At 44.8% G+C, this 24944-nt stretch overlaps 1 protein-coding gene across 1 annotated transcript in view; it reads left to right on the top strand.

Annotated features, from left to right (window-relative positions):
- LOC146202814 (nose resistant to fluoxetine protein 6-like) overlaps positions 1-11531 on the top strand; it is a 37652-nt gene extending 26121 nt beyond the window's left edge. The window contains exons 8-15 of the mRNA XM_084585127.1: positions 1565-1660; positions 1780-1945; positions 3624-3706; positions 4623-4745; positions 8582-8702; positions 9384-9573; positions 9963-10105; positions 11265-11531. Of these exons, the coding sequence (XP_084441253.1) occupies positions 1565-1660; positions 1780-1945; positions 3624-3706; positions 4623-4745; positions 8582-8702; positions 9384-9573; positions 9963-10105; positions 11265-11531 (1189 nt within the window). The remainder of the gene's footprint in view (positions 1-1564; positions 1661-1779; positions 1946-3623; positions 3707-4622; positions 4746-8581; positions 8703-9383; positions 9574-9962; positions 10106-11264) is intronic.
- The last annotated feature ends 13413 nt before the right edge of the window (positions 11532-24944 follow it).

Here is a 24944-nt window from a genome sequence, read left to right as displayed (position 1 = left end):
CACAACAAATACCGAAAAGGCGCGCGGGACTCACAACCAATAGAAACAGAAGGCTGTACGTTGAGTCTGTGTTTAGCATATGTCGTTGGGCACGACATGCTTCCGAAGCTCTCGCTTACTTATTTCTTTATTTATTTATTTAGTTATTTCTTTTTTTTTCTAACATTTACTTCTTTGCTTATTTCCTTAGGAGGTCCCGATAGAGTCGCTGACTCCGGGACCTCCTTCTATATGTATGTGCTGTCACGAATGGTAACCCTGATATATCGAAATAAATTGTATTCAGACATTTTATTATTTATTTATTTATTCTAATACCCAATGGTTTTGTAGAGTATATAGGTACATTAAGAAAAAGAACACTCGCAAAAGTATACTGTAGATTTGTTTACAATGACAATGGTGTAGTTACAAATGGTAGTTACTAAGAGCTGAGTTGAAAGATGGTCCATCCGCAATAGAGGCAGCCGAGGGGGAAGGCGGTTTCATTCTGTGCAAGTTTTTGGGTAAATTAGTTTGATATAAGAGTACAGCAGCAGGGAATGGCAACCTTAAACCGGTGATAATTGCGAGATTATTTATATGAAGGCTGAAAAAGAAGTTAGTTTTTTAGTGAAGACTAGAACTACAGAAACTTTTATGAAGCAGAGACAGGCGAGAAAATTTCCTACGGAGAAATAAATCAGGGCTCCGAAGGCTTGATTTTGTTAAGGAGACGCTAACTGTGCGATGATAGTTGGAGGTAATGAAAGAAACAGAACGTTTTTGTACAGATGCAATGAGGACGTTTAACGTTTGTTGAGCTGGATCTCGTACTGTCGACGTGTATCCCAGTTTAGGCCTTACTAGAGTTTTATGCATTATCAGTCTGAGATGTAAAGGTGCTCGAGCGAAGTTGTGGGGCAAATATATCCGCGAGTATAGTTAGCGTTGGAAATAATCAACTAGATATGAATGTTTCAGAATTTTATTATTTATGTGAACTGCAATAAATGCATTTGTATGAAGATACTTGCTCCAATTTATCGCTATTAATAAGAAACATGAGGAGGAGTAAACGCAGGGAGGTTAACCTGTAAAAGAAACCGGTTTGCTACCCTGCACTGGGGGAAAGGGGTGAGCAGATATAAAAGTGACGGGTATACGGGAGGGATTGGTGAAGTCAGTATAGTCACATCACAGCCATATCACGTCTCATCACATCATGTCGCAAAGCTAGTAGCCGGAACAATCATGGGGATTAGAAGGCCTCGAGATTCTCGTACTCTTCCATGTGTTTGCATTTAAAGTCATTAACCATTTATCGCACCAGTAGGGGATACCCTTAAGACAGATTGAAGGAGACAGCAATCGTTGGGGCTTGTTATTTATCAATACAAAACCCGGTCATCAGCAAAAAAAAAAATAATAATAATTATAAGAGTTAGGTACTTGTAGGCAGCAACTCTATGCATATAAGCATTCAGCAGCCACACACGAAATACCTTTTTTCTTTCTTTCATATCCTCGCATTTGTTCTTGGAAGAAATATTTGTGTATAGCTCTCTCACCTTTCCTTTAACAGTGCATTCCTTATGGTCTACAATATCGACAAACAAGCAAAGACGGGAATCAACCGATTCTATATCTACCTGATAGCAATCATCCGCCGACATTTGAGGTAAGCGTGATACTCTTTACTCTTAGTTGCTTCTTGCGCTACCTCAAATCATCCGACTAAACATCGCAGCTATACACTTGTGTGCGATCACTCTGAAACGTGGCGAATTTTCGTTTCAGAACTACTGTTCCAGTGTTTTTTGTCCTTATGTGCTGTTACTTGGGACCAGTAATTGCATCTGGCCCTAACCTGAAGCCGCTAATGGAAAAAATTCACCATGAATTCAGCCAGCAGTGGTGGAAAATCCTGCTACAAGTGAGAAACGCCGGCGAGAAAGACAACCAGGTAAATATCCATGCATTGGCCCTCAATTGCTGTGAAGCAGAGGGCTTAACAGCAAGTCATATTTTAGTTGGCCTGCCGGGCCGTCATAGCAGGGTCTGAAGCATATATGGGCAGCGAACAATTGTAGCGAGAGCTACATTGGCCACAGTCTCGCCATTTCGCCATGCCTCTCCGTGCCTGTCGTGCCTGTCCGTGCCTGTCCGAAGAGCACGTGTCTGTCAGAACAAGAAGAAGAAGACAGATAACTCGGTTGTCGGTAGAGGCGAACGACAAAAGCGAGTTGCTAGAACAGAAGGCAGAAGGTTCGTTCGAACGTTGTGACGGCGGTGTGACCCGGAGTTCGACGTAGAGGCGATGTCATACCACCACAATTTATCTACACCGGAATGAGAATCCTCAACGACGAGAGGCAAGGGGCGCTCATACGTGAAGGGATTTCCCTTTGGCATAACTAAACCTGGAACCACAGAGTAAACTACATGTGCGAAAGTCATGTCTTTACTTTCAAGCCGAACCTGAGCGTATAGCCATGCAGATTGTTCTCGCGTAACTCCAGGTTAAGCCACGAGCTATACCACAGCTAATTTCTTAACTATGAACAGGAAGATATACAGCGCAGAAGGGATGAAAATGGACGCAACGCGAACTTCAAACTTGACGAAAGCTTTTTTTTTTACGCAGATTTTAGCAGGAACACATACCAGAGTGTGCATTCTGACAAGAAATATGCCATAACGTGCATGGCCACTTTGTACCCTCTGGTGTGTAGAGATAATAAGCACACTGTCATAGCCTGTGTGTCGCATTTCGATATTAAACCTCACATACCATGTCATGTCATACCACACCGCTACACCCATACCATACCATACCATACCATACCATACCATACCATACCATACCACACCACACCACACCACACCATACCATACCACACCATACCATACCATACCATGCATACCATACCATACCATACCATACCATACCATACCATACCATACCACACCATACCATACCATACCATACCATACCATACCATACCATACCATACCATACCATACCATACCATACCATACCATACCATACTATTCATTCACGAACCATAGCTGGCTCGTTAAACTTGCGCTGTTGGATTCCCGACAACGCATTCCAGGGCCAGCGCAGTGGTGATTTGCCTCTTGCGTACTACTTGGTGATTTACTTTTATTCATGAATGCTAATGTCGCGGTCAAAACAGGCCCACAATCGTCTTGTACCTTCTATTAATATTACTCTTCGGTAAAACGACACACGAACAAGGCCTGTGAGAATGACCTGTGCTGGAAGATCACCTTCACGATAGATCACTGACCGGGAAGTCAGGAATCATCGTTCAAGGAGGAAAACCGTGGAAGACATAACATACCGAAGAAAGAAATATTCCGTTTCCCGAGTGCAGTCCTGAAAGTGCACGAAATTGTCCATAATTGGAAATGCTATTTAAGTAAAATTTTCGCACTCTCTAAAATTCTGCATTGTTGTTTCAATATCTGATTAAATCAGGCAGTCAATGAAAGAGAGAGATAATGTCAACTTCTTCTAGTCGACATTTTTACTTCAAACGGGAGGTTGAAGTCCTGACTTCATTTCGGTGAACGCTGTAACGAATGTAAAAAATATCTGTTTCCATTTTTTTTAGGGATTCCTAGGAGTGCTGTGGTTTATATCTGCGGACTTTCAGTTCTTTATGGTGGCGATGCCAACAGTTTTAATACTTAAACGGTAAGTATTCTTCATTCATACTGCCCATGCAACTGGTTCAAAGCTGGACAATATACTCTCCACGACTCGTCTGCGACCTGAAATTGGTAGCAGCTCTATTACGTGCATCCTTCATGAACATTGTAGGCAATAAAACCGAAAGAGTAAGGAATGAGTAACCGTGCCTGCAATTCATTGGTGGTCGGAAGTCCTAAAATGTCAAAGTATTTAGTGTACCCTGATTCTGCAGGACACATCCGCGGCATTGGCAGCACGACTGAGTGAACACTCTTGCAGGAAATAGGTAATTATAGTAAATAGGTAATAGATAATAAAAATGAAAAGAAAAGAAAGGAAGTGTGATTTGAATTTAGAGGAAGCCAACTCTTGTCCAGATCGAAACGTCGTATCGACTTCCTCACTGCATAAAAGTATTCTCAAAACCTGACATGCAACCAATAACTGGTAGAGAATGTTTCAATGGCTAAAATTAGCAAAACATTTACATAGAGTGTGCCATTATGTGGTTCAGGGTGAAAAATTGATGGTGGCTCAACTCTGTTAATCCTGGATATGCGTAGCGAAACCGAGTATCAAACAGATCTTTCTCAAAGTCCTACTCGAACATTCTCGTCACCGATGCACTGGCTGCAAACCGCATAGAGTGATCGGCGATTCGGTGCGTCTTCTTGGCGTCTTCCGAATCTTCTTGCTCCATTTGACCGGCTTCTTTTTCTCCTGCTCTCTCTTCTCCCTTCCTTTCTGCTTCTTCCTATTCTTCCGTGGCTCGGTAAAACTAGTTACCATGGTTACAGCGCATGCGCAGTAGCGACTAGCAACGCTTACCCGAAATGCACCGCTGACCAGCCTAGTGTGCCTTTCGCTGCAAAAGAATGCTCGATGATGTCATGCTTATTCCGCACACGCCTCGTTCCAGGTCATATTGGGGTAAAATCGTCGCTTTCGGCATCATGGGGGCCGTGTGCGCAGCCATATGTGCCTGGCAGCTGCATGGCACCTCGTTCCCGCCATTCATGATGCCCTTCGTCAATGATATAAAGTAAGTTATGCCCGCTCCTCGCTGTGCTGCTATGGTATACATTTACGGAGAGGTGGACTGGCACTCAAAATCCCAGGACATGTCATTGGGGTCGTCCCGGTGCCCATTTTTTAATCTGGCAAATATAACTTGGTTGCAGTCATTTTTTTTTTCGAAAAGTCACAACAAGCCCTAAAACGAGCATCTAATATAGTATTCTTCTTTTAGTGAATTGAATGAACGGCTATAAAGTACCCCGAACGTGTCACGCTGCGCGAAGCATTGTTAAGTAGTACACACGCCCATTATTAGTTTCAGAGCGTGTCCTTTTTACTTCGTTTAAGAGATGGATGAGCGAATGAGCAACTATTTTAAAGTCAGAATTAAAAATTAGAAAAAAAAACTAAATAATCATCAGGCTCACAATTGCTACCCAACCGTTGACAAACATATTTATTGAAGTTCAGTTAGAGGGATGTGAAGAGGAAGGTGTGAAGGTGGTGTCCTTAATCTGGGACTCCATTATCGTAAGCTGCTGCCCATGTTCGTTCGACAAACTGACGCTCACGTTTTTTTTTTTTTTTTTTTTTTTTCCGAGGTACATAGTGCTGGCTAGCAGTCCTCCCGAGTTGGCTGAGTTGTAATTTAAAATATCAATGGCTTGGTGTTTTTCTTTTTTTCATTAAACTGATGAGATGGTACGGAAAGAAGAAGCACAGGTAATGAAAAACCTAAACAGACAGACAAAGAGTTAGGAATGAGAAGAATAAAGCAATTTGATGACCAATCGCTAAGCTTTCAAGGTGAAAAAAAAAAAAACCAATACGGCACATCTGTTACAAATGGAGGACGAGCGCTGAAAAGTGTGCAGTGTTTGATGCGGGTTTCTAGTGGCATCGTATTTAACATCAACCATCAGTTCTAGTCTTGTGCAAAACAAATACCTCTTCCCGTGATCTCCCAGTACTCCTGGTTGTACCGCTCAGGTTGTACCTAACCTTATGACTCCGCTGTGTCTTCTGCTGCGGACCACCACATTTTCCTACCCTTAGTAACCACTAGTATGGACCTCACCGTTATGTTTAATGCATTATATGTATTTCTTAATCGAGTTTTTAACTTATTTTACCTTATTATCGCACGTTCTTTAACTCACTGTTTTTACTCTCATATTTCATGCATCACACTCCTGTACATCTCCAGTTGCAAACTCATTATTGTTTATTTTTTTAGATTTTTCTTCGTATACCGAATAACCGACGCCAGATGCGTAGGTTATGGGCTTTCCCTGTAGTATTTCTTTGTTATGTGTTGTGCTAGTTTTATCAGCACATAAGAAGTTCCAGCTGTCATGCCCTTGAGATGACTCTAAGAAGCATCGGTAATGTTCCGTCCACATCATGATCGCCTGCCAAATGTACTACCATCTATTCTTACTCTGCAGATAATTTTGTCTTCCCAGTATAAGCCTCTTATCACTATTTAATTTAAATGCGTCGATATATTTCTTCAGTACTCTTTTATGTTGTTTGCTACCTTAAACTGCCCTTTCTTCATCGAAATGTCGAGCATTACTTTAGCTTTACTCGCACTAATACTTAAGCCCACTATTGCATTTCGCCTCTTCTCGCTCTCAACCATTCTCTGCAGTTCATCTTGAGAGGCACTTAGAAAATAGCGTGAGAAAACATCAGAGCCTGCTGAAGTGTTCTCCTCGAACTATTGTATCTTATTCTAGCCTATAAAACGCTCTGCATGCTCCTGAGTCGTATTGGGCAATTTTTCCGGCTAACCCTTCGAAACGGACCTCGGTCGTTTAGCTGTCTCAAAATCATACTTATGTCAAACGCCAAATCATTTCCGCAGCTTTTTAGACACTCACACTCATTTTATCTTAACCATGTTTACTGAGCGCGCTTACAGAGTACATTATATGGGACTTCTGGTGCTTGCACTCAACAGCGTACAGCAACGCTTAGGCTTGTAGCAACCTTAGGAGGAAAGGTTGGGCTGGTGACGTAACATCATCGATACTTTGTATGTCCGGTGTTCCTCAGGCGCGCACGTTCTGCGCGATATGTTCCTTGAGAAGTAAACGTTCTGAGCATCATATATCCGTTCACGTAATGGGGAGCGTTAGAAATGCGAGAACGGTTTCAAGAGAAGTCCAATTCTAAATTTCTCTTTTGTGTGCAAAGGCGTTGATGCATGTGAACGCTCGGTAACAACTATTATATCGACATCCTACGTAACATTTGTGCATGGTGGACCTTTATTGAGATTTGTTTACGTGGTCTAGCAGAACGGCCCCACCGACTTGTCGCACAGAGAGTAAATCTTTTATTTACATCAGCACAATGGCACCACAAACTCACTATATTAGAGCGTGGTGTTTATTGGCGCTACACGGGCATTAATTAGTTCACCGAGGTATGCGTGTCGTGGATTGATGCGTTGCACATTGCGTTGTCTCAGTGGAACCATGTCCCAACGGCAAAATAGGCGAAAGAAGACAAAACCATGGATAAATCATGTTCTATAGCCTTCATTTCTGGTGGTTTAGGGATTGATTGCAACACGTGCCTTTTCTGAGCATCGATCGTACGACCTAAAGACTCTCGTGATTCTAGCAGTGCATTGAATGTGAAAAAAGAAGTAAAAAATATAGAGAAAGCGTCTAACGCTAAACCTATGCCATCTATCTTCATGGGTGATTTGCTGGCAATTGCGGCAGCATTATTTTGAGTTTCCTTCTCCAGGCCTTACTGTAGCAATGTGTGCTCAATTAAATGCAGGTCTGTAAATTTATACAATCCTACGCACTCAGTATATTCTGTGACTTTATCTGTAAGCTGGTTCATGACATCACTCATTTATTGTCACATTATCTTTCAGTAAGGCCGCCTGTTTTTTGGTCTGATTGAGTTTTTAACATTGTTCTGATTAGAAACTTGCATAGTACATATTATAATAGAATATAATTATAGTATAGTACACCATACGCTAATGGTTAGCAACTTTTCGTACCTTAGCGCGATTCTTAAATACGCGAAATTGTTTCACACTCGCATGGTACACCTCAGACTCATTGCTTACTGCGGAGAATATTTCCGTCACCTTACAGCAGATCAGAAATTACTTCGTCTGTCACCAAGGGCTAGGTGCAAGAGTGACCACGTGCTTGCCTGGATGAGCAACCACGCTCAGGAAGATGAGAAAAATCGCACTCATCTGTTCGACGCTGTTCTGGTGCTGCCGGAAGACACGTCAGGAAATCACCCCTGAGGCTGTATGAATGGAAGCATGCAGCTTTGTGTGCTCGACAGCCAAAACTCGGTCGTTTTCATTTTCACCAGTGCGAACGCTAGAAAAAAAAAGTGCTAGTTAGCAAGCAGTATTGCGGGTCTAGGTATCGAAATTATGCGGGATTCTTATTTAGCTGACAGGAGCGGCAGTGGTGCGCACCAGAAGAATACAGGCAGTAGTTCTCAACAGGCAAGTAAGAACATAACGCCTTCATAAAGAAATAAAAGTAAAAGGCTTAATCATCTTCCACCAAAGCTAAAGCTATGTGGGCTGCCTAGCACGCTGGCGTTTAGTCCGAGTAAAAAAAAAAAAAAAAAAAAAAAACGAACAGGCCATTGTCGCAACTTATTAAAAGCTTTTAAAATTTGATGAAGTAGTTCGGAATGGGTTGCAGAAATCAGGTACAAACTGGCTACGAGTGAATTATTGCGCATTTAGTGCCCATATTGTGTGAACGTAATTCACATTGACTTGGCGTCAAAAATAGAAATGATTGAAACCGCTGGCAACTTTGTGAATTTGATCAATATGATTTATTATTCATTTTTCAGGGTACTCAACGACTTCTACAATGACGTCTACGTTTGGCCATTTTATCACGGACTGTGTTACTTCGCCGGCAGTATAACTTGCCTCTTCGTTCAGAAATTCCGTCATGTGAAGATATCAAAGGTAATATACACGAAATTAAAACAAACCTGGCAACAGTTCTGGGCCGACAGTTGTGTGTACAGCGGCAAGCAGTGAAAGATTATTTCGCATTCGCCATAACGTTCGGATAATAAAAATACATATTACGTATACTCTTTTACGCAACTAGAAAAATGTAATTTCACTCTTTCTTTATTTGTACTACTGTGCCCGTAATGCAAGCAAAGAAGATTCGGTCGTTTGATTAATGAAAGTCGCCAAGAGGCTTCTGAAATCGGCATTATGCTCGTATACTGACTAGAGAAAATTTTGAATTAACGCGTTGCGTCAAATGAGAATGCCTGGGAAAAGTGTATCATTACTTTTGTCATAGCCAGAACGGACACTTTAGATAAAGTGATGTATAGCGGACACTCTTCTTGGTGTGCGGCGTTGTAATCCACGTAGAATATCGAAACAAGAAACTTCCGCGGTATACCTTGCGCTGTGTTCATGGGGAACGTTATTTCGATGGACCTTGTCCTTGCGCTGTAATCTGCAGAATCCTTTTCTTCTTTCTTTTTCTTTTTCTTACATATCAAAGGAATTCTTGCACATATAGCGGATACGCTTTCTGTGATGAGCCTATATGTCTGTATTTCGAATGCCTCACAACAATGCTGATTATGTGTTTTTCTTTTTGTCTCCTTTTTTTTTTTGCAGCTAAAGCTCTTCGCTTCGTGGTGCCTGTGTGTTTTCTGTGGCCTTACATGTTTCTTCATCAGATACGACTGGTGTCGTGGTCTCAACCCTAAGGACGAGTGGGTCACTCTTCTGGTTTCCATCGCAAACGGACTCTGCTTCGCCATATTCATGGGCTGGCTGGTGTTCGCCTGCTCCACTGGAAGAGGAGGTGAGCTCTGGTTCAAGCATGTGCTAGAAAGTGTTTAATTGTTGACAACTTTGGACAGTATACCAAAAATCAGAAAGAAATATCATTTTTCAAACCACTGACTCCTCGGTTTCCTTAGCCCGACTGTTTCAACAAATAATGCGGAGACGACCAAATGACCACGCATTATTTCTTCAGACGGCAAAAAGGGGGTCATCGCCTGCAACGCACAGTGGCGAAAAATTGGCATGGTCATTTAATTGCCGAAATCCGAAAGAATTGTGATCATTACCAGCCGGAAGCATTTCCAGCTCGTTATGTGATTATATAAGACATATGAGAGGCGTCTGTCTGTATCGCTTATAAAATACTGTGAGTAATGCGCGTGCTTCTCCCACGTGCGAAACTAGGGATCGCATCGAGGCTGTTGTCATGGAAAGCACTGGTTCCCTTGAGCCGGCTCTCTTTCGGCGTCTACTGTATCCACGTGCCTGTCTACTACTTCTACTTCGCCTTGAGCCGGGAAAGGGTATTCTACTCACACTTTACTCTGGTGAGTTCGCTGCACTCTTGTTCTTCGCACGTGTCACTCCGGCTTGCACAACCTGAAATGCAAGCAGGAGATGCCGCGCAGTTGTCGCCCGGTCAAAGCACCAAACTTTTATTGCATAGCTCTGTCTGGCAAGGTCTGAAGCTCTGATCAAGGAAATGTCCTCATGACTCCGATGGGAAGCTTTCCCAGAGGTCTTCAGGTTTCGGAGCTTGATGCATTGCCATGTCTGTAGTTGGGGAAGACGTCAGGTGCACTTGAACTAAGGAGATGGGGGAAAAAAATCTACGTGGCATATACGTGACCTGCACCGAGAGTCGTTCAACTTTGAACAAATGACGTACATACGAATTCTCTTGTTTTTTTACTGTCTTTCAGTTTTTTTTTTAAACGTAATAGACAGCTATGGCAATCAAATATTCAAAAGGTCGATTTGACTCTCACATATACAACAGCTGAATCGGTAATAGTTTAGCAACAGACAGTTGCTATTGCGGACTGCTCGCATTCACTGCTCCCGTTACAAATTGCATGTAACAAACTAGCGCAGATCATATAGCGCCACCTTATGCCGTACAGTTTTGCATTTCCGTCATGACTTGATGAATTCTGTTTCAGGATTTTCCTCCCTCGAGCAAGCCATGCGTTTTCAAATGCAGAGGAAGTCAGCATAGACGACCTTAGGCCTATAAAAACAGGCTATAATAAGTTCAGCTTCCAAAACGTTCATTAGCGAGAGAGTAGTGTTTTCAGTGGAGAATTGTAATACGCACATCCTTTCAGTGCCATGTAAAGAAATCATGCTATGGATATACATGCTACAACAAGGAATTAAATTTCAAAGCGGATACCCAAAGCAAGGATGAAATTATGCGAGGACATAGACGCCCCTCGAATGCTTCTGCAGGATTCATTTGCGTATGTTTATTTTAGTTACAGAAGTGCTGCGGCTGCTTTCTTAGTTGTTTTATTTTTCTTTTCGCAAGATCAACTGATCATTTGAAAAATGAGAAGCTCTCTCGGAATCTGGCATGCTTCGCATTATCAGCTCGCGACCCTTGTATTTGAAAGCTCGTCGACCTACATCTCAAGTTGACTTCTATCGCAGTCCAATTTCTCAGTGCATAACGGCGCTGCTTCTCTTTTGCGGCGTCGTGCGCAGGTGATGCTGACTTTCGGAGTGTTTGTGCTGAGCAACATCTTCAGTTTCATCGCGTTCCTCGCCTGCGATGCGCCGGTGGGCCGCCTGGAGAAACAAGCCCTAATGCCCTCTAGCTTATCTCACGATTCCAAACACTGCAAAGCCGTGCCCACAAACGGAATGCTACGCAACGGCGCAACAGTCAACAACGTTCCTGTGCAGACGGGAGTCAAGGATAAGACAAGCCTCGACGCTGTCATATCTGTGGGCGACGTTAGCCGCTTGTAGAAGCATATTTTGTGCGTGTATCTAATTTTTTTGTTCCTTTTAAACTTGAGCGCTAAGCCCACGGATAGTTGTGTTTTGCGCGGGAATGCTGCGTCCACTGCATAGAGAATTCACGTCATTCTGGCATGCCTTTATATCTGCCCCCAACTCCAAAATTAGCAATATTTAAAATTCACAGGACCTGCAAGTGCAAGAATATAGACACAATTGTCAGTCGTAGAGCCACGCTATCATCCAGCTCTCTGCTTCTGAATTTTATTTGTCATCCAAGTCTCATGATCGCTACTTTAGAAAACATAGCTATAACCAACGCATGAACAGACCGCTGATACCTTCAAGTGCCTTCAGCGTGTTCCAAGTAATATGAGGTAATAATTTTAACAATAAACTGAAATATTAAGCAGTGTATATCGTCCGTAAGCATGGAGGGTCCCTGAGGACGAGCGTTTCATATACCTCGCTTAGCTACAGGGCGATTTCAGGCGATCGGAAGACATTTCTTTCAGCACCGCCGCGGAGGCGCAGTGGTTACGGCGCTCGGCTGCTGTTCCCAAGGATGCGGGATCGAATCCCGACCGCGGCGGCCCGCTTTTCGATGGAGGCGAAAAGTAAGGCACCCGTGTGCTGTGCGATGTCAGTGCAGGTGGTCGAAATTTCTGAAGCCCTCCACTGCGTACGACGTCTCTCATAACGTGAATCGCTTTGGACGATTGAGCCTCATAAACCATACAAGACTAAACCAAACCAACGTTTCTTCACACATACGCAAGAAAGGAGCTCGAAAGCGCGACAGCAAACGTGTTTTAACAGCCTCTCGTTTACTGAAAGAGCGTGCAATTCGAAAAAAAAAATCGTGTTCTTGAGAAATGGTGTGGCGTGGTTCGCAATACATTTTAGTAACATGAATTATACGAGAGATTTCCAAAAGCCGGTAGCACACAAGGTACTGACGTCAGTGTAAGCCCCGACGCCTTCGGTTGGCAAAGGCCCCATTTAGTGCTTCTCAAGCTTCAACGGCGCTTTTGCGCTCTTTCATCAGTCACTTTTTGGGCGCAACATACTGTGATGATGCGTGTATAAATACTGTAAATAAATAAACCAGCAATTTATCGCCTTCAACTTTGTCCATAGCCTTGTTCCTCTCTTTCATATTTAATGATATTCACGTGTTACACTTCTGAAGAAGTCTTGATGGATCTATCAGCGGTCGAAATCAATGTTGAGCTGTTCACGAAGAGGCAACCCACATAGATCTAGGGAAATTTTACTGCTTAAAATGAAAGAAGAACGTTTCCCCTTTAAAACGGAAGGTTGGTTTCTGCTTATTGTAAGTTTACATGCTCAGGAACGCGAGGAATGCAAGACTGAGTAGAGAGGTGAGCTGGATTAGTTGGTTGATGTTTATCATACGAGTGGGGCAACTGCGCTGAAAACACGCACAAACAACAGAAAATGAAAGACAAGACGCGCGTAGACTCGCGACTGAATTTATTAAATGAAAGATGACATGAACAAAAACCACGAGCTCAAGGCTATCAATTCGCCTCCGTCATAGCCTCACGTCCGGAAACTGCACCTCACAATCAGCAAGCGTAATCGAAGGATTGCTAACACACACACGCACACACGTGTCTTTTTCTTAGTAAAATATACGCCTCGTATACCTCTCGTGTACGACGGTCCTTACATGTCTACACAGAATCTCTGTTTTATCTATAGAAGCAGAAAGCACTTATTTGTCTTCTTTCCACAGGCCCTGCAGTGTTTGGCGACATGGGAATGCTCACCGAAAGACAGATTGCTACTATGCTCCTTTAACAGAACGTTATTACACCTTCCCGTCTGACCGACATAGGAACACCCGCAGGAAAAGGAGATTTCATAAGCCACGCCACACACACTAGGGAACATAACATGACCTGCGATTTTCATGACAAATAAAGGTGTTATGGCTAGTGGCACCCCCGACTTTTCTCTGGACACGGGCATAAAATGGAGCCATTTTTAAGGGGGCCCAAAACACCACATTCACCCCGTACCGTTTCGCAATGTTCTTCAAGTCATGTGCGACCTTATGCTAGTAGGGTATAACAGCGTATCTAATATTTTTGTTTGTTTAGCCCCTTGGCCTGCTGTGACGCCGTCCCACCACATTTAACCTCTTTAGTGCGTTTTTTTCAAACTGCTGCTATCCCAGAGCACGGGCAGCCAGCCGCTTTTAATCTATATACTGACGTTGAACACTACCCACTACTTTGTGAACACAAGCTTTTCTAGGAACAACACCATTGTTGGACAGAACAATGTCGTTCTTGATTCTCTTCGAGTGTTCAGAAGAAGCATTTAAGGGCGCTCCATGGAACTGGGATTAAAAAACCGACAGCTATGGGCCGCTTCAAAACGTTGACGAATATCCAAAACCTGCAGCTCGTTCTCCTTTAGCAATTAACCGTGAAGTTCAGTCCTAGTCCCAAATCTCTAAACACCTTCTGGGCCTTAATAATGCGACTCTTGAATCGCCCTTTTTTGACGAAAAATGAGACAACCATTTAAATAGCGAAACACATCGACGGAAAGGGCACCCAAACTACCATTGCTTCCTCTGTCTACTTTTCAGAGGAAGATATTACCAAGGATAGGAGCTGTCCCAGAAGGGCGTGGAAATGTGAAATTAGCAGTGAAGTTGAAAAGAAAAAAAAAAGGGGGGGTGGGGGGTGGGGGGGGGGGGGCTTGTTGAAAACTTGGTTTTGCCCTAAATGCTTTGTCTTATTCTGTTCTCTGTTCTCTGAGGGGCAAACATTGTCCTGTTGGAGCATGAACCAACAATGCTATGCTTTTCTTGAGACGTCAGCGCAAGAATATAAGGTGCCGCACAGAGAGTATTCCAAATGCCGCTGAAATTGGACAGGGATTCCAGTGACGGATAAAGGTTAGAATTATGAAGGTTATTTCTCTGAAGTACAGCAGGCCGTAGGGGGGCTGGCTTGGATCCCGGCCACTGCGATTGCGTTTCGACGGAGGTTAAGCGCAAGGTGGTCCACTTATTGTGCAATGTTAGTGCCTGTTAAAGAACATCAGGTGATCGGTATTGTCCGCAGCCCTCCCCAGCGTTCCTCCTAGTCGCTTTAGGACACCAAGGCCCGTAAAGCAGCCAAATAAGAACTTGTCCTTTCAATCTCGCAGACAATACCTAAGGGTTGGAGTTCTCGGTTTTTATTTGCTGAGAATTCGGCTGGACTTATTGCGGTGTTTATTTGCAAACACAACTTCCGTTGTTGTTGTTTTTTTGCGGTTATTATTATTTTCTGCTGCAGAAACATCGTTTTTTTTTTTTTCGGTGATATAAAGGCATCCGTGTACAGTTAAAAGTGACGTAGTGTACATTTGGGCTTTTTTTTTCGTGCATGTTGTTTTAGGCATTTTTATTTAATGCACAGTTGGTCATATACGCAGCTAAGGACCTGGAAGAGAACGCTATTGCCATGATGAAAGTAAGCGTTAAGACACAACGCTTATGTAAAAAATAAATTCACACGTTTTACAAAGGAGTAATTGAAATATTTTTTACTACGATCAAATGTTTGCATAAACCAAATCCCTTAAAAACAAAAACACGCGCTTCTCTCCGCTTGTGTCTGAAAAGTGTCACGTGGCAAGAAACTGGATACATTAGCAATTTCCTGCGATGCACTTGCACTGCAAATCCTCCGGTCTGTCCTTCGCCCCTCGAAGGGCCTGCCTTGCCGCCGGCGCCCCTTCTCGAACGCTTGACATATGTCTATGAGGATCGGGAAGCGCGGCTGCTATTCTCTCCCCATTCGTGAAACCATGAACAATGATGCCTATGGATTGAACACTGTTGTAATTTTCTCCCGTTATCGAGAGTTCGCAGTATGCATGCAGTATACCTTTCTCTGTTTAAACCGAACCTTTTAAAATTATTTCGGCGCACCTTTATCGGTGTTTTTCGGTATAAACCGAAAAGTCCGAGAAGTCCGAAAAGTCCAAGTGGTTAGACAAAGGAAAAGGTATAACTTATACCTTTTCCTTCACCTAACCACTTTCGCTTCGCCTGTCTTAAATAAAAGTCATAGACTTCTTGCTATTTATTAGCTTAATAACTTACTTAATGGGCACGAAGGAAGGGACAAGCCAAGGAGGTAGGCATGCACGGACGAAATAAAATTTTTAAAAAATCTCACAATTAAAACAATGATGAGGCTTAAACCTACTTAAACTTTGTGTTAACGAGCAAAAGTATCCGCCGCAATGTCTCAGTGGTTAATGATGAGGATGGCATATTTTAATAGAGAACATTTAGTTTAGCACTACCGCTTGCTGCTACCGTCTACCGTTATCGTGCGAGCTTCAATACGCATGCGCAGATCACGCTGAGGGTAACAGATGGAGCCACGTTTCTGGCGTATGCCGGCGGACTCGGGACACATCGGCCAATCAGCGTGTGCGCTGCTGACGGTGCGCAGTAGTGGTAAGCCGTAGTACTAAACTGAATGTATCTAATGCCGCAAGGGTATCTTACGCTGAAAAACGCCAAATGCAAGGCTCAGTGGTTAAGATATTCGGCTACTGAGCTGGAGTACCCGCTTTCGCCCTTCCGCGGCAAGGGCGTCCGTGTGCAGCGCGATGTCAATGCACGTTAAAGGTCCTCAGGCGGTTGAAATTATTCCAGAACCCTCCACTACAGCATCTTTTTCTTTTTTCTTTCAATCTCGCCTTCCTCTCTTCCTCTACGATGCGGTTCATGTGTCCACGGAGAAGTGAGGTAATTACTACGCATTTATATAAAAACCAACTTCCATTTCCATACACTATTAGACTGTTAATCTTGGTATTGTGCTTGGTGTGACCCTGGAGCCATTTCAAGGTCATTTAGTCGGAGTCCGGCGAAACTCTGCGGTGTACATTAAGTCGTATATACAGCTTTCGTTCTAAAAATGTAGGAAAGAAAGCTCAGGAAAGTTATCGCGAAGGGTTTCTCACAAGTGATTTAACTGAAGGCAGGTTACGGAAGCATGCACACATTTACAAGCGCGCACGTAAGCACAAAGGCACGCACTTGCAAATAAATGTAACTGGGAATACTAACTGAAAAAACAACAAGAATGAGAGCACCGCAGAACCTCCACTGGAAAAATGCAAATGTCTAAGCATTGCTGCGACTGTTGCGACACCAGACGCGTCGGCATGATTTCTTTTTCTGTTCTGTCATGCCGCCTGGTGGACTCGCGCCCGACGCTACACTCGCAGACCTCGCCCTAACTCGCGCAGACAGCTGTGCGTATGGCGTATTTCCTAGATGAAATGAAAGAGTGGCGCAGGTGGAAGTTCTTGAAGACGACGATGTTTTACTGCACAGCGCGAGGATGTGTTCGTTTTAAACGATGCGTGATCGGATGTAGCGTTAGCATAACGCTTTCGTGCGTGGGCCAGAGAATCTTATCTGTTCGTTTTTTTTTTTTTTTCCTAAGTGTCAGTTCGCGCGGACACGCTCTGCCAACACACTCCGATGACATGTTTTGTCCGAGCATTCTGGCGAATAGACTCATGAGACAAAAAGTACTTCTAGGCGTTCACTAACCAAAGACGCTGCGAACGTCAGCGCTTAGCTTGTCGTGTAACTCCGCTTCCCTGTAATGCTACTGATAAGGGAGGCAGCTAATCTTCTGCAATTCGCAGCATCACTGGGTGTCTCTGATAGGTCAAACACGCAAAGCTGGATGGCTTGGCGCTCAGCTGACACGGAAACTCCTGTGCAGCACCATCGTGGGGTTCACCTGACTCTTGAGTAAGGCTGCTTCGACTCAGCGAGCGCGCAATGCCTGACCCTAAGCCACTACCTCAGCACCTCCGCGTGGCGAGCTCCCATATGCGGCTCCCTAGTCCCTGACGCTTTCGCTTTAGCTTCACCGAAGCGAAACTCTGGATTTTTGCGTAGTCCCACTCGCGTTCACAAGCACACTCTAAGAGCTACAAAAAAGGGCGTTATAGAAGCACACGGCGTCGTACGATATTAAACCACCGCAGTATCCACTGCCAGTAGCGTAGTATAAATGTGTCTAAAATGGAAATCAAGCCTGCTTCAAGTTTCAACAGAGAACAAGACAGAGGCAAATATCCCATCCTTCCCCTTTATTTCTACAGCAACTCTTCACGCTGTAACTTCTTCCCATGAACATCTGTCTATTGAAACGCATCCCCACCCCCCCTGCGCCAGTGCTGCCTGCTGAGAGTGAAGCAAGGTGATGTGTTAGCCAGCTTCCAAACATAAAACTCAAATGGAACAGAAAGTAAGCTTACTTTGGTGACATAGGCTGGCTATGTTGTCAGATGTTTATTCTTTACATTTGAGGTCTTTGTGTGAGCGGTTGTTCTTGGCTCTTTTTTTCGCCATTTCCGGACAGAGAGGCTGACGTAAGTAAAGCATTCATCAATTCACTGACAGATGCGAAGGCTGATGAACATAACTAGAGCAGAAAACAGTGCCTGCGAGACCACATCAATAGCGATCAACTCGTTACGATTAGTTGGTTTGTGGGGTTTAACGTCCCAAATCGCCTCAGGGTATTAGAGACGCCAACTCGTTATGACAATTCAAAACTATGGAGTGGTAATACAATGCTATAGGCTGAATCAGAGGGTTCTCGCACATCTGCCGCTCTCCCGGCAATCGCTGTTCGATTCTATTCCACGTGAAACTGCGGAAATGCACTGCGCTCTGTGTCCGCGGCTATGGGGGAGTGTGACGCTGGTAAACGTTCGAGCATTGCTATTACTAGGCTACTCGAAACATAAAAAAAATTCTAGAGGGAACTTTGGATCACTAAAGTGCGATGAGGCGAAAGATATTATGGCGCGGTGAATCGTAGCCCTCCACTGGGGCACCTCTGTCTCCCGCTCTTCTTTTACTCCCACCTTCCTCCCTTCCTTTACGGCGTGGTACAAGTGTCCGCAGAGAATCGTGACAGATACTGCGCCTTTTCTATACTGTACATAAATTTCAAACGCCATTGATATTTGCTGTACTAACGTCTCCTAGACATCTGGGTCTGCTTCTGTGTGCTGTGTGGTGCGGCGTCCGAGGAAGCGGCAAATGAAAGGCGTCGCACGGATTCCTGGATCGGACGCCCGGCGGGGACATCTTTGTATATGCATGAATCGCCTGGTGACGTCATGACCAGTCATGACGATACATCGCGCTCCCCTTCTCAAACCCAACCAGCATTCCATCGAACGCATCAAAGTTCACCGGTGTTTTATAATTCGTTTACAGGAAAGGAAAAGCGCAGTACCTGTCACTTGCAAAATCCCGCTATCGTCCTCACGGTAGACAGGGGGAATTATGAAGAGCGTTTCGCGATCCGGTGCGTGGCGCAGTTGCTAAGACGCTGGGCTGGGTATCCAAGGGATGGAGGTTCGATTAGCGGTGGAGACAAGGTTTGTTCATTTATTTTTAACTCTCGCTCTCGAAAGCGTGACACTTCTGCTGACAACTTTCTGTCGACAACGATGAGGCATTCTTCGCCTTAATACCCTGAAAAGCACCGCAGCCGACATACGGAGGTCGTATGTTGGGATTCTGCCGATGGCATGTGGTTGTTTTTATTCCGCATTCTAATCAGTTATCTTTCAAACATACAGGCGACTGCAATAATAATTTCCCATTGGTCAATACCACCCGCAGAAAAAAAAAAGTACTTCGTACTTTTTCGGTCCCTTCATATCAAGAACGGTCATTCGCACGGTGAAACAACCCTCTCATCCTTAGCATCCTACTGCTCACAGTTGAATGCCCTCATTGGGGGCTGCAGTGTCCAGACGGGCCGATAGAAACATTCAAAACAACGTGACTAAAGAACGTGCTGCCGGTGAGCACGTGTCAGCGTACAGTTCATAGAAGCCAGCGCTTAAAAAGCCCGGGCGCATTTATATGCCGGCAAACCCAGCGTGCAGCCGATGGCGCACCCGGGGAAACGAGCGGCGGCAGCGGTGAGTAATTTTCATTCTTCTCGCAAACTGCGATACCACTGCTAATAAAGGCAGAGCGACGACTTCCTTCCACCTAGTCTGCAGCAGATAGCCCCAGGAAAAACCCGCGCCATGAACGCGCGCAAGGTCGTAAGGCCTATAAATAAGCGGTGGTAAAGAAACTGCACCACGTTCGCGACGACTGATTGCGAAAGGGCGAGACAGCTACGGCGGTCGGTGCTACTGTCTACCCGCGTGAACCGCCCTCCCGATGCTCCATCCGCGTTATCATACTGCGTCCACGAAAGGACGCCAATCGGGAGTGTGCGGAGACGCCAAAGCCCATTGCGCAATAGCCCTGGAGTGCACAATGTCCCATCAGCGTTGAGGAGGCGAATGCGGTTCCGTGTCTGCACTGCAAAAGCAAACGAGTAAGCTTCTCTTCTAGAAAGGAAAACGAAGGAGGGTAAGAGAAGATACGCGGAGCTGAAACTTACTTGGTGATAAAATATAAAAAGGAATTTCTGGGCAGGGAATACAAACTTTTGTGAACCTAAAGTTCTGGTCTTAGTTCTCGTTGTATGACTATTTGACCCTATTACACTAAACAGCAGGCAGACTTGAGATTTGGGCTGCAAATGACTGCAATGAAACAGCCCCAGAAGGCACATGCAGAGCCGCTAGAAAAATTGTGATGGACGGGAAAATTTATATCCACACGCATTAGAGACCACATCGTGGACCTTCTTTAAGTGCGCTAGTTTCGATTCTCCTTTTATCCCCTGTGTACGGCTTCTGCTACGTTCCTGATAGGCCTACCCTTAGTCGAACGCGCGAGTCAGATAAGAAATATACATTAAGTGATGTGAAGGAGTGTGTGTGTATGTGTGTTAGACGCATTATGATGTGCCGGTCCGCTATTGCTAGATGATGTACCTGCCGCCACTCAGAGGGTTGCATACACGCTGAGTAGCTTTCACCTGCCGCCGAAGGGGAAGCACTTAGGCTTAAGGCACCTAGGATGAGTGTCTCAACGAAGATGAAGGCGAATTAGTGTCTCATCGAGTGTGCTTAGCGTCTTCAAGCCCGTCGAAGTTCATCCTGTTGTGTTAAGAAGAATAGATAGGCCTTTTCTCAGTTTCTGAGGTTTGGGATATTTGCTAACATTTCTTCCCTAGGCTTTGCACAGGTGGATGTTAGGCAACTTACCTTTTGTTCTATAGCTATACACATTCAGATAATTAAATAGCGGCTTTATCCTGAGAATTGCAAAAATTGGTGTCACGGGTGTTAAAAATAGTTCGCCAGAGTTTTTCAGATACCATTCATGTACTAGCTGTCCAGAATTCAACAGGAACGTCCCAAAGTTAAAGAAAAAAGATGATCCCATGTCTGGATAGCAAGGAGAGTGTGGCAGGATCTCGTACTGCGCCGCTGTATCGTAATATATAGACATTTATTTTGTGAAGTTTGACTTTACCTTTTTGGCGGCAGACGCCTTTCCACAGGAGTCGAGTAAACCTGTCAGGGAGGGAGAGCGGTGTGGGGCTGGGTGTTTTCCTTCCTTTTGTCACGTTTTTATACAAGGGTTTCTTAAACATGTTCGAAAATAGCGCTGCGCCTCAAAACAAGCCGCCTTGCAATAATAGCTGTTGGCTTTTCAGACGATTATAGTCGCGCCCCGGCGAAATCCGAAAACCTTACCAGCCACGCAAGAGCCCAACACCTTAACTCATACCCACACGCTTCTGCATAGTTTCACTTATTGCACACCTTCAACTTTGCTCTAGCGTCTTCGACAAATTTCGCTTTCTGTAAACTCATATGTTAACAGTGGCAAATATATGGCGGTAGCGGTCTATTAATACGTCAGTTGACCACCATCTTCGGCAATAGAAGCAACTACGGGGAGAGTTTTCAAGAAGGAAATCTCGGCCTGGGATATTGCCTGGAGCCTCGTAAATACGAGCACAGGCAAATGTAGCTGGCGTGTAACAGTGCGCTAAAGGACGCGTACCGCTATTTGGTTGCCGGTCATTGTTTGATATGTGCTGTCCAATCACGTACAGTACACATATTACTTGGAAAAGTGCCAGCGATGCAAAGGCCGCACTTATACTTGTTGACAATCAAGTAGAGAAAAAGCACTAGAAAAACAAATTTCCGGATACCACGCGAGGTCCACTTTCATCTAGAATCAATTGTCCTTCCGAAACCGTCTTAACATGACCACTCGAATTGCTCACTGAAATTGGTTGTGCGTATCGATCAACCACAGCGTGCCGGCTCAGTCTGAACTCGATTCGCACAACAAAAACTGTAACTTGCCGACAAGTTCTTATTTCTAGTATCACGTGATAAGGATGGGGAACTCATGGGACACCATGAGGCAGCCATGCGAACCCTCTCAGGGATAGGTTACACGCAACATAAATACCCAGAAAGTATCCACACCGGTGGCTCACTGGTTAAGACGCTCGATTGCTGCACCCGAGGATACGGGATCGAATCGTGTCCGCGGCGGCCGCTTTTCAATGGAGGCGAAAAGCAAGGCGCCTGGATGATGTTCGATGTCAGTGCACGTTAAAGAACCCCATGTGGTCAAGATTTCCGGAGCCCTCCACTACGGTGTCTCTCGTAGCCGGAGTCGCTTTGCAACCTTAAGCCCCGTGAACTAAACCAAATTAAACTACACTAAATACCCATAAAGTGGATGACTTAACAGCTCATTTGGCAGAGCGCCATACGCGAAATTCAGAGGTCTTGAGTTTAGATCCTATCGGCGGAACGTGGTTGTTTCTCCTTCAACTTTGTAATCAGTTCTCCACGTTTGCAGTATACTTCGCACTGATCAACAGAAATAAATTTGCTGTGCTTTTCTAGGTGTCAGTGGATGTGGACTCCGTTCGTGTGTATTTGGTAGGCAGAGTAAACTTCTTGATAATGATTGATAAACTTCGCTGCCCGCCACAATTTGGTTGTTGTAACCTAGAGGCGGAACTGTCCTCGTCTAATTCTACCGGCGACTCTCTACCGTAGCGATGTCTAGGAAGTAATTTAGCTCAAGCAGTTGTGGCGCAGTCATGTGAACTAGCTGTCCTTTGCCACCATTCGTACAAGTACCCAAGAGTCTCAAGCTGCCCCCGTGCATGTGCCCTGCCGTTCAGTATTCGAAGGAATTTCGGGAGAAAGCGGGAAGCACCCTCTTCGAGCTGCTAGACTTCGCTGCGGTTAATGAATGTATTCCAGAAAACCATGGGGCACCCATGCCCTCTTCACAGAAGCGTCCGACGCTCGCCTCTTCGTGTTGTTATCTGTGCAGCGCGCACTCAGTGCTTTAAATAAAAAGACGTGTTTCAATCAATCGATCAATGAATCAAAATAATGTTGTATATATCTCGAATACGTAACGAATAACACTGAATATTAATTAAGTCTTATGCATCCACGTTACACTCAAAGTGGAGCTCGTGCTAATGGGATGCCTTGTGAGCTCTTTGACCCTTTGGTCACAGAGTGCCGTTTGTGAGAACCTCACAAAGTTTTGAATTGGCTCATTGCTCAAAATGATCCAGTGTGATACACCCACTATTGTTCGGCCGCTAAACAGGGCCATTTTATGACATGCGAATATACGGTGCACAGAGCGTAGATTGGCGCGAGGCTGCTGTCCACAACGACAGTAAAACATCGCTTGCTAAAACTTATGTTGACAAGTGCATTGCAACATGACATATCATGATCTTTGTGGGTAGCGCAGGATCTATCTTCAATGACCCAATGTACTCTTCTCGACAGCAGGAATTAGCAGCAAACGTTTCCGATGAATACGACCTTGCTGCTGCATTAGTCACGTGATGAACAAGTATAAGAACAATAGCTTCGTTTTCCCAGGGCATTCCGGCTTTCTGAGAACATTCAAGGTAGAAAAGTAACCTGGGAAGAGTCGCATAGCTGAACGTGGCGCTAGCGACTCACACAATCATTTTTAAAAATAGAGATCTGACTAAAAGTAAATTCCTGCTGAAGAAAAAAGTAGGTAAACACAACAGTATAAAAACTGCGAATTTGCGCTGGACCCAGCGAATGTCTTCGGTTCGCTACGTTCACTCAAGGATGTGCAAATTGAAAAGTAGGGATGCTTAGTAATGCATAGCGCCCCCACACAAAGATAAAGCCACATCCGCAGCTGTAAGACCGCACCCCTGATCAGCTTAGTTATCGTTCAGGACACTTCGGAGTATATCTGAGCGTCTGTTTTTATTCTGTTCGTGACTTTTTTTTCTTTATTTTTTAGTCGCCTTGTACGTAAGTGACGGATATTACAGGTGTGCGTATGCATTCGTAAGAGTTACGGTACGCTTAGGGCATCTCTCTAAGCACTGAAGAATGCATACTGTGGATACTACGGACACTATAGGCTAGCCGCCAGGAGACTGCTTCGCTAGCCAGGAAGAGCCAAATCGTTAAGCCAGCAAATATATAAATCCCAAACCGCTTATTCTTCCGCTTGAAAGAGGTTAGTGGAGACGTGTGTAAACATCTTATGTTAACATGCAGTTCGAATTACGGCCCTGCACGCAGCCTTGCTACCACCAACTCCACAGAGAGAGGGGAGAAAGAAAGGAAAAGTACCGAGCGTGTGCTACAGCCCTCAAGATTACCTCCTGTTTGCACGACAGTTGTCTTTTTTTTTTTTTTCCGCCCGGTGAAGCACCACAAGCGCTTCATTCTCGTCTTTAATACAACTGGTGTGCATTATGGTTGCGTGATTGCGCTCTACTCATCGCGGTAGCCTTGAACAGCCAATCTCAGGGCGCGTACCCGGCTGACGCACGTCCTGCAGGACCTGTGGCCGTAAAGCGGCCGCGACTGGTCACCCATGTCGACTCGGAAGCAGAAGATAGGGCGCAGCCATGACGCTTCAAGGACCCTCGGGGGGAAAGAAGGACCGTGCGTAGCTTTCGGACTCGGCGCAAATCGCCCTGGGCGTCATCATGCATGAAAAGCTCCTCTCACTCACGCGGCTCAGTTGACACTACGCGAGCGGATGTGCGGCATTTGCCCCTCTTGGTCAAAACCTCAATGACCCAACTTCTTTCAGCGAACTACTATAGCCAGAGGTGCGAAGCAAGGGGACAAAAAGCATTCATTTCCAAAGGACCAGAAAGAAGCTGAGCGCGAACGTCACCACGCCTTAGAGCGCTCGCGACATCACCTCTCATCAGAGCGCGCATAAGACCGCTATTAAAGGCTGCTGAAAGTTTCCCCTTAACCCTTGGGTTCAAGTCAGCGTAGGGTTGCAGCTACGTTGGCCGCTGGAACCACAACACGCGGAGTCAAAAGTACACGGCGACGGCCTGGTGACCGGAAAACCGCGGACATCACTTTTATCGTATCTTCAAGCTCCACTGGCTTCGAGCAACG

The sequence above is a fragment of the Amblyomma maculatum genome, chromosome 1 (genome assembly GCF_055883805.1).
Source record: "Amblyomma maculatum isolate TAMU_Amacu chromosome 1, ASM5588380v1, whole genome shotgun sequence".
NCBI lineage: Eukaryota > Metazoa > Arthropoda > Arachnida > Ixodida > Ixodidae > Amblyomma > Amblyomma maculatum.
Note: the sequence above shows the minus strand (reverse complement) of the source record. Positions and strands in the feature narration are given on the sequence as shown.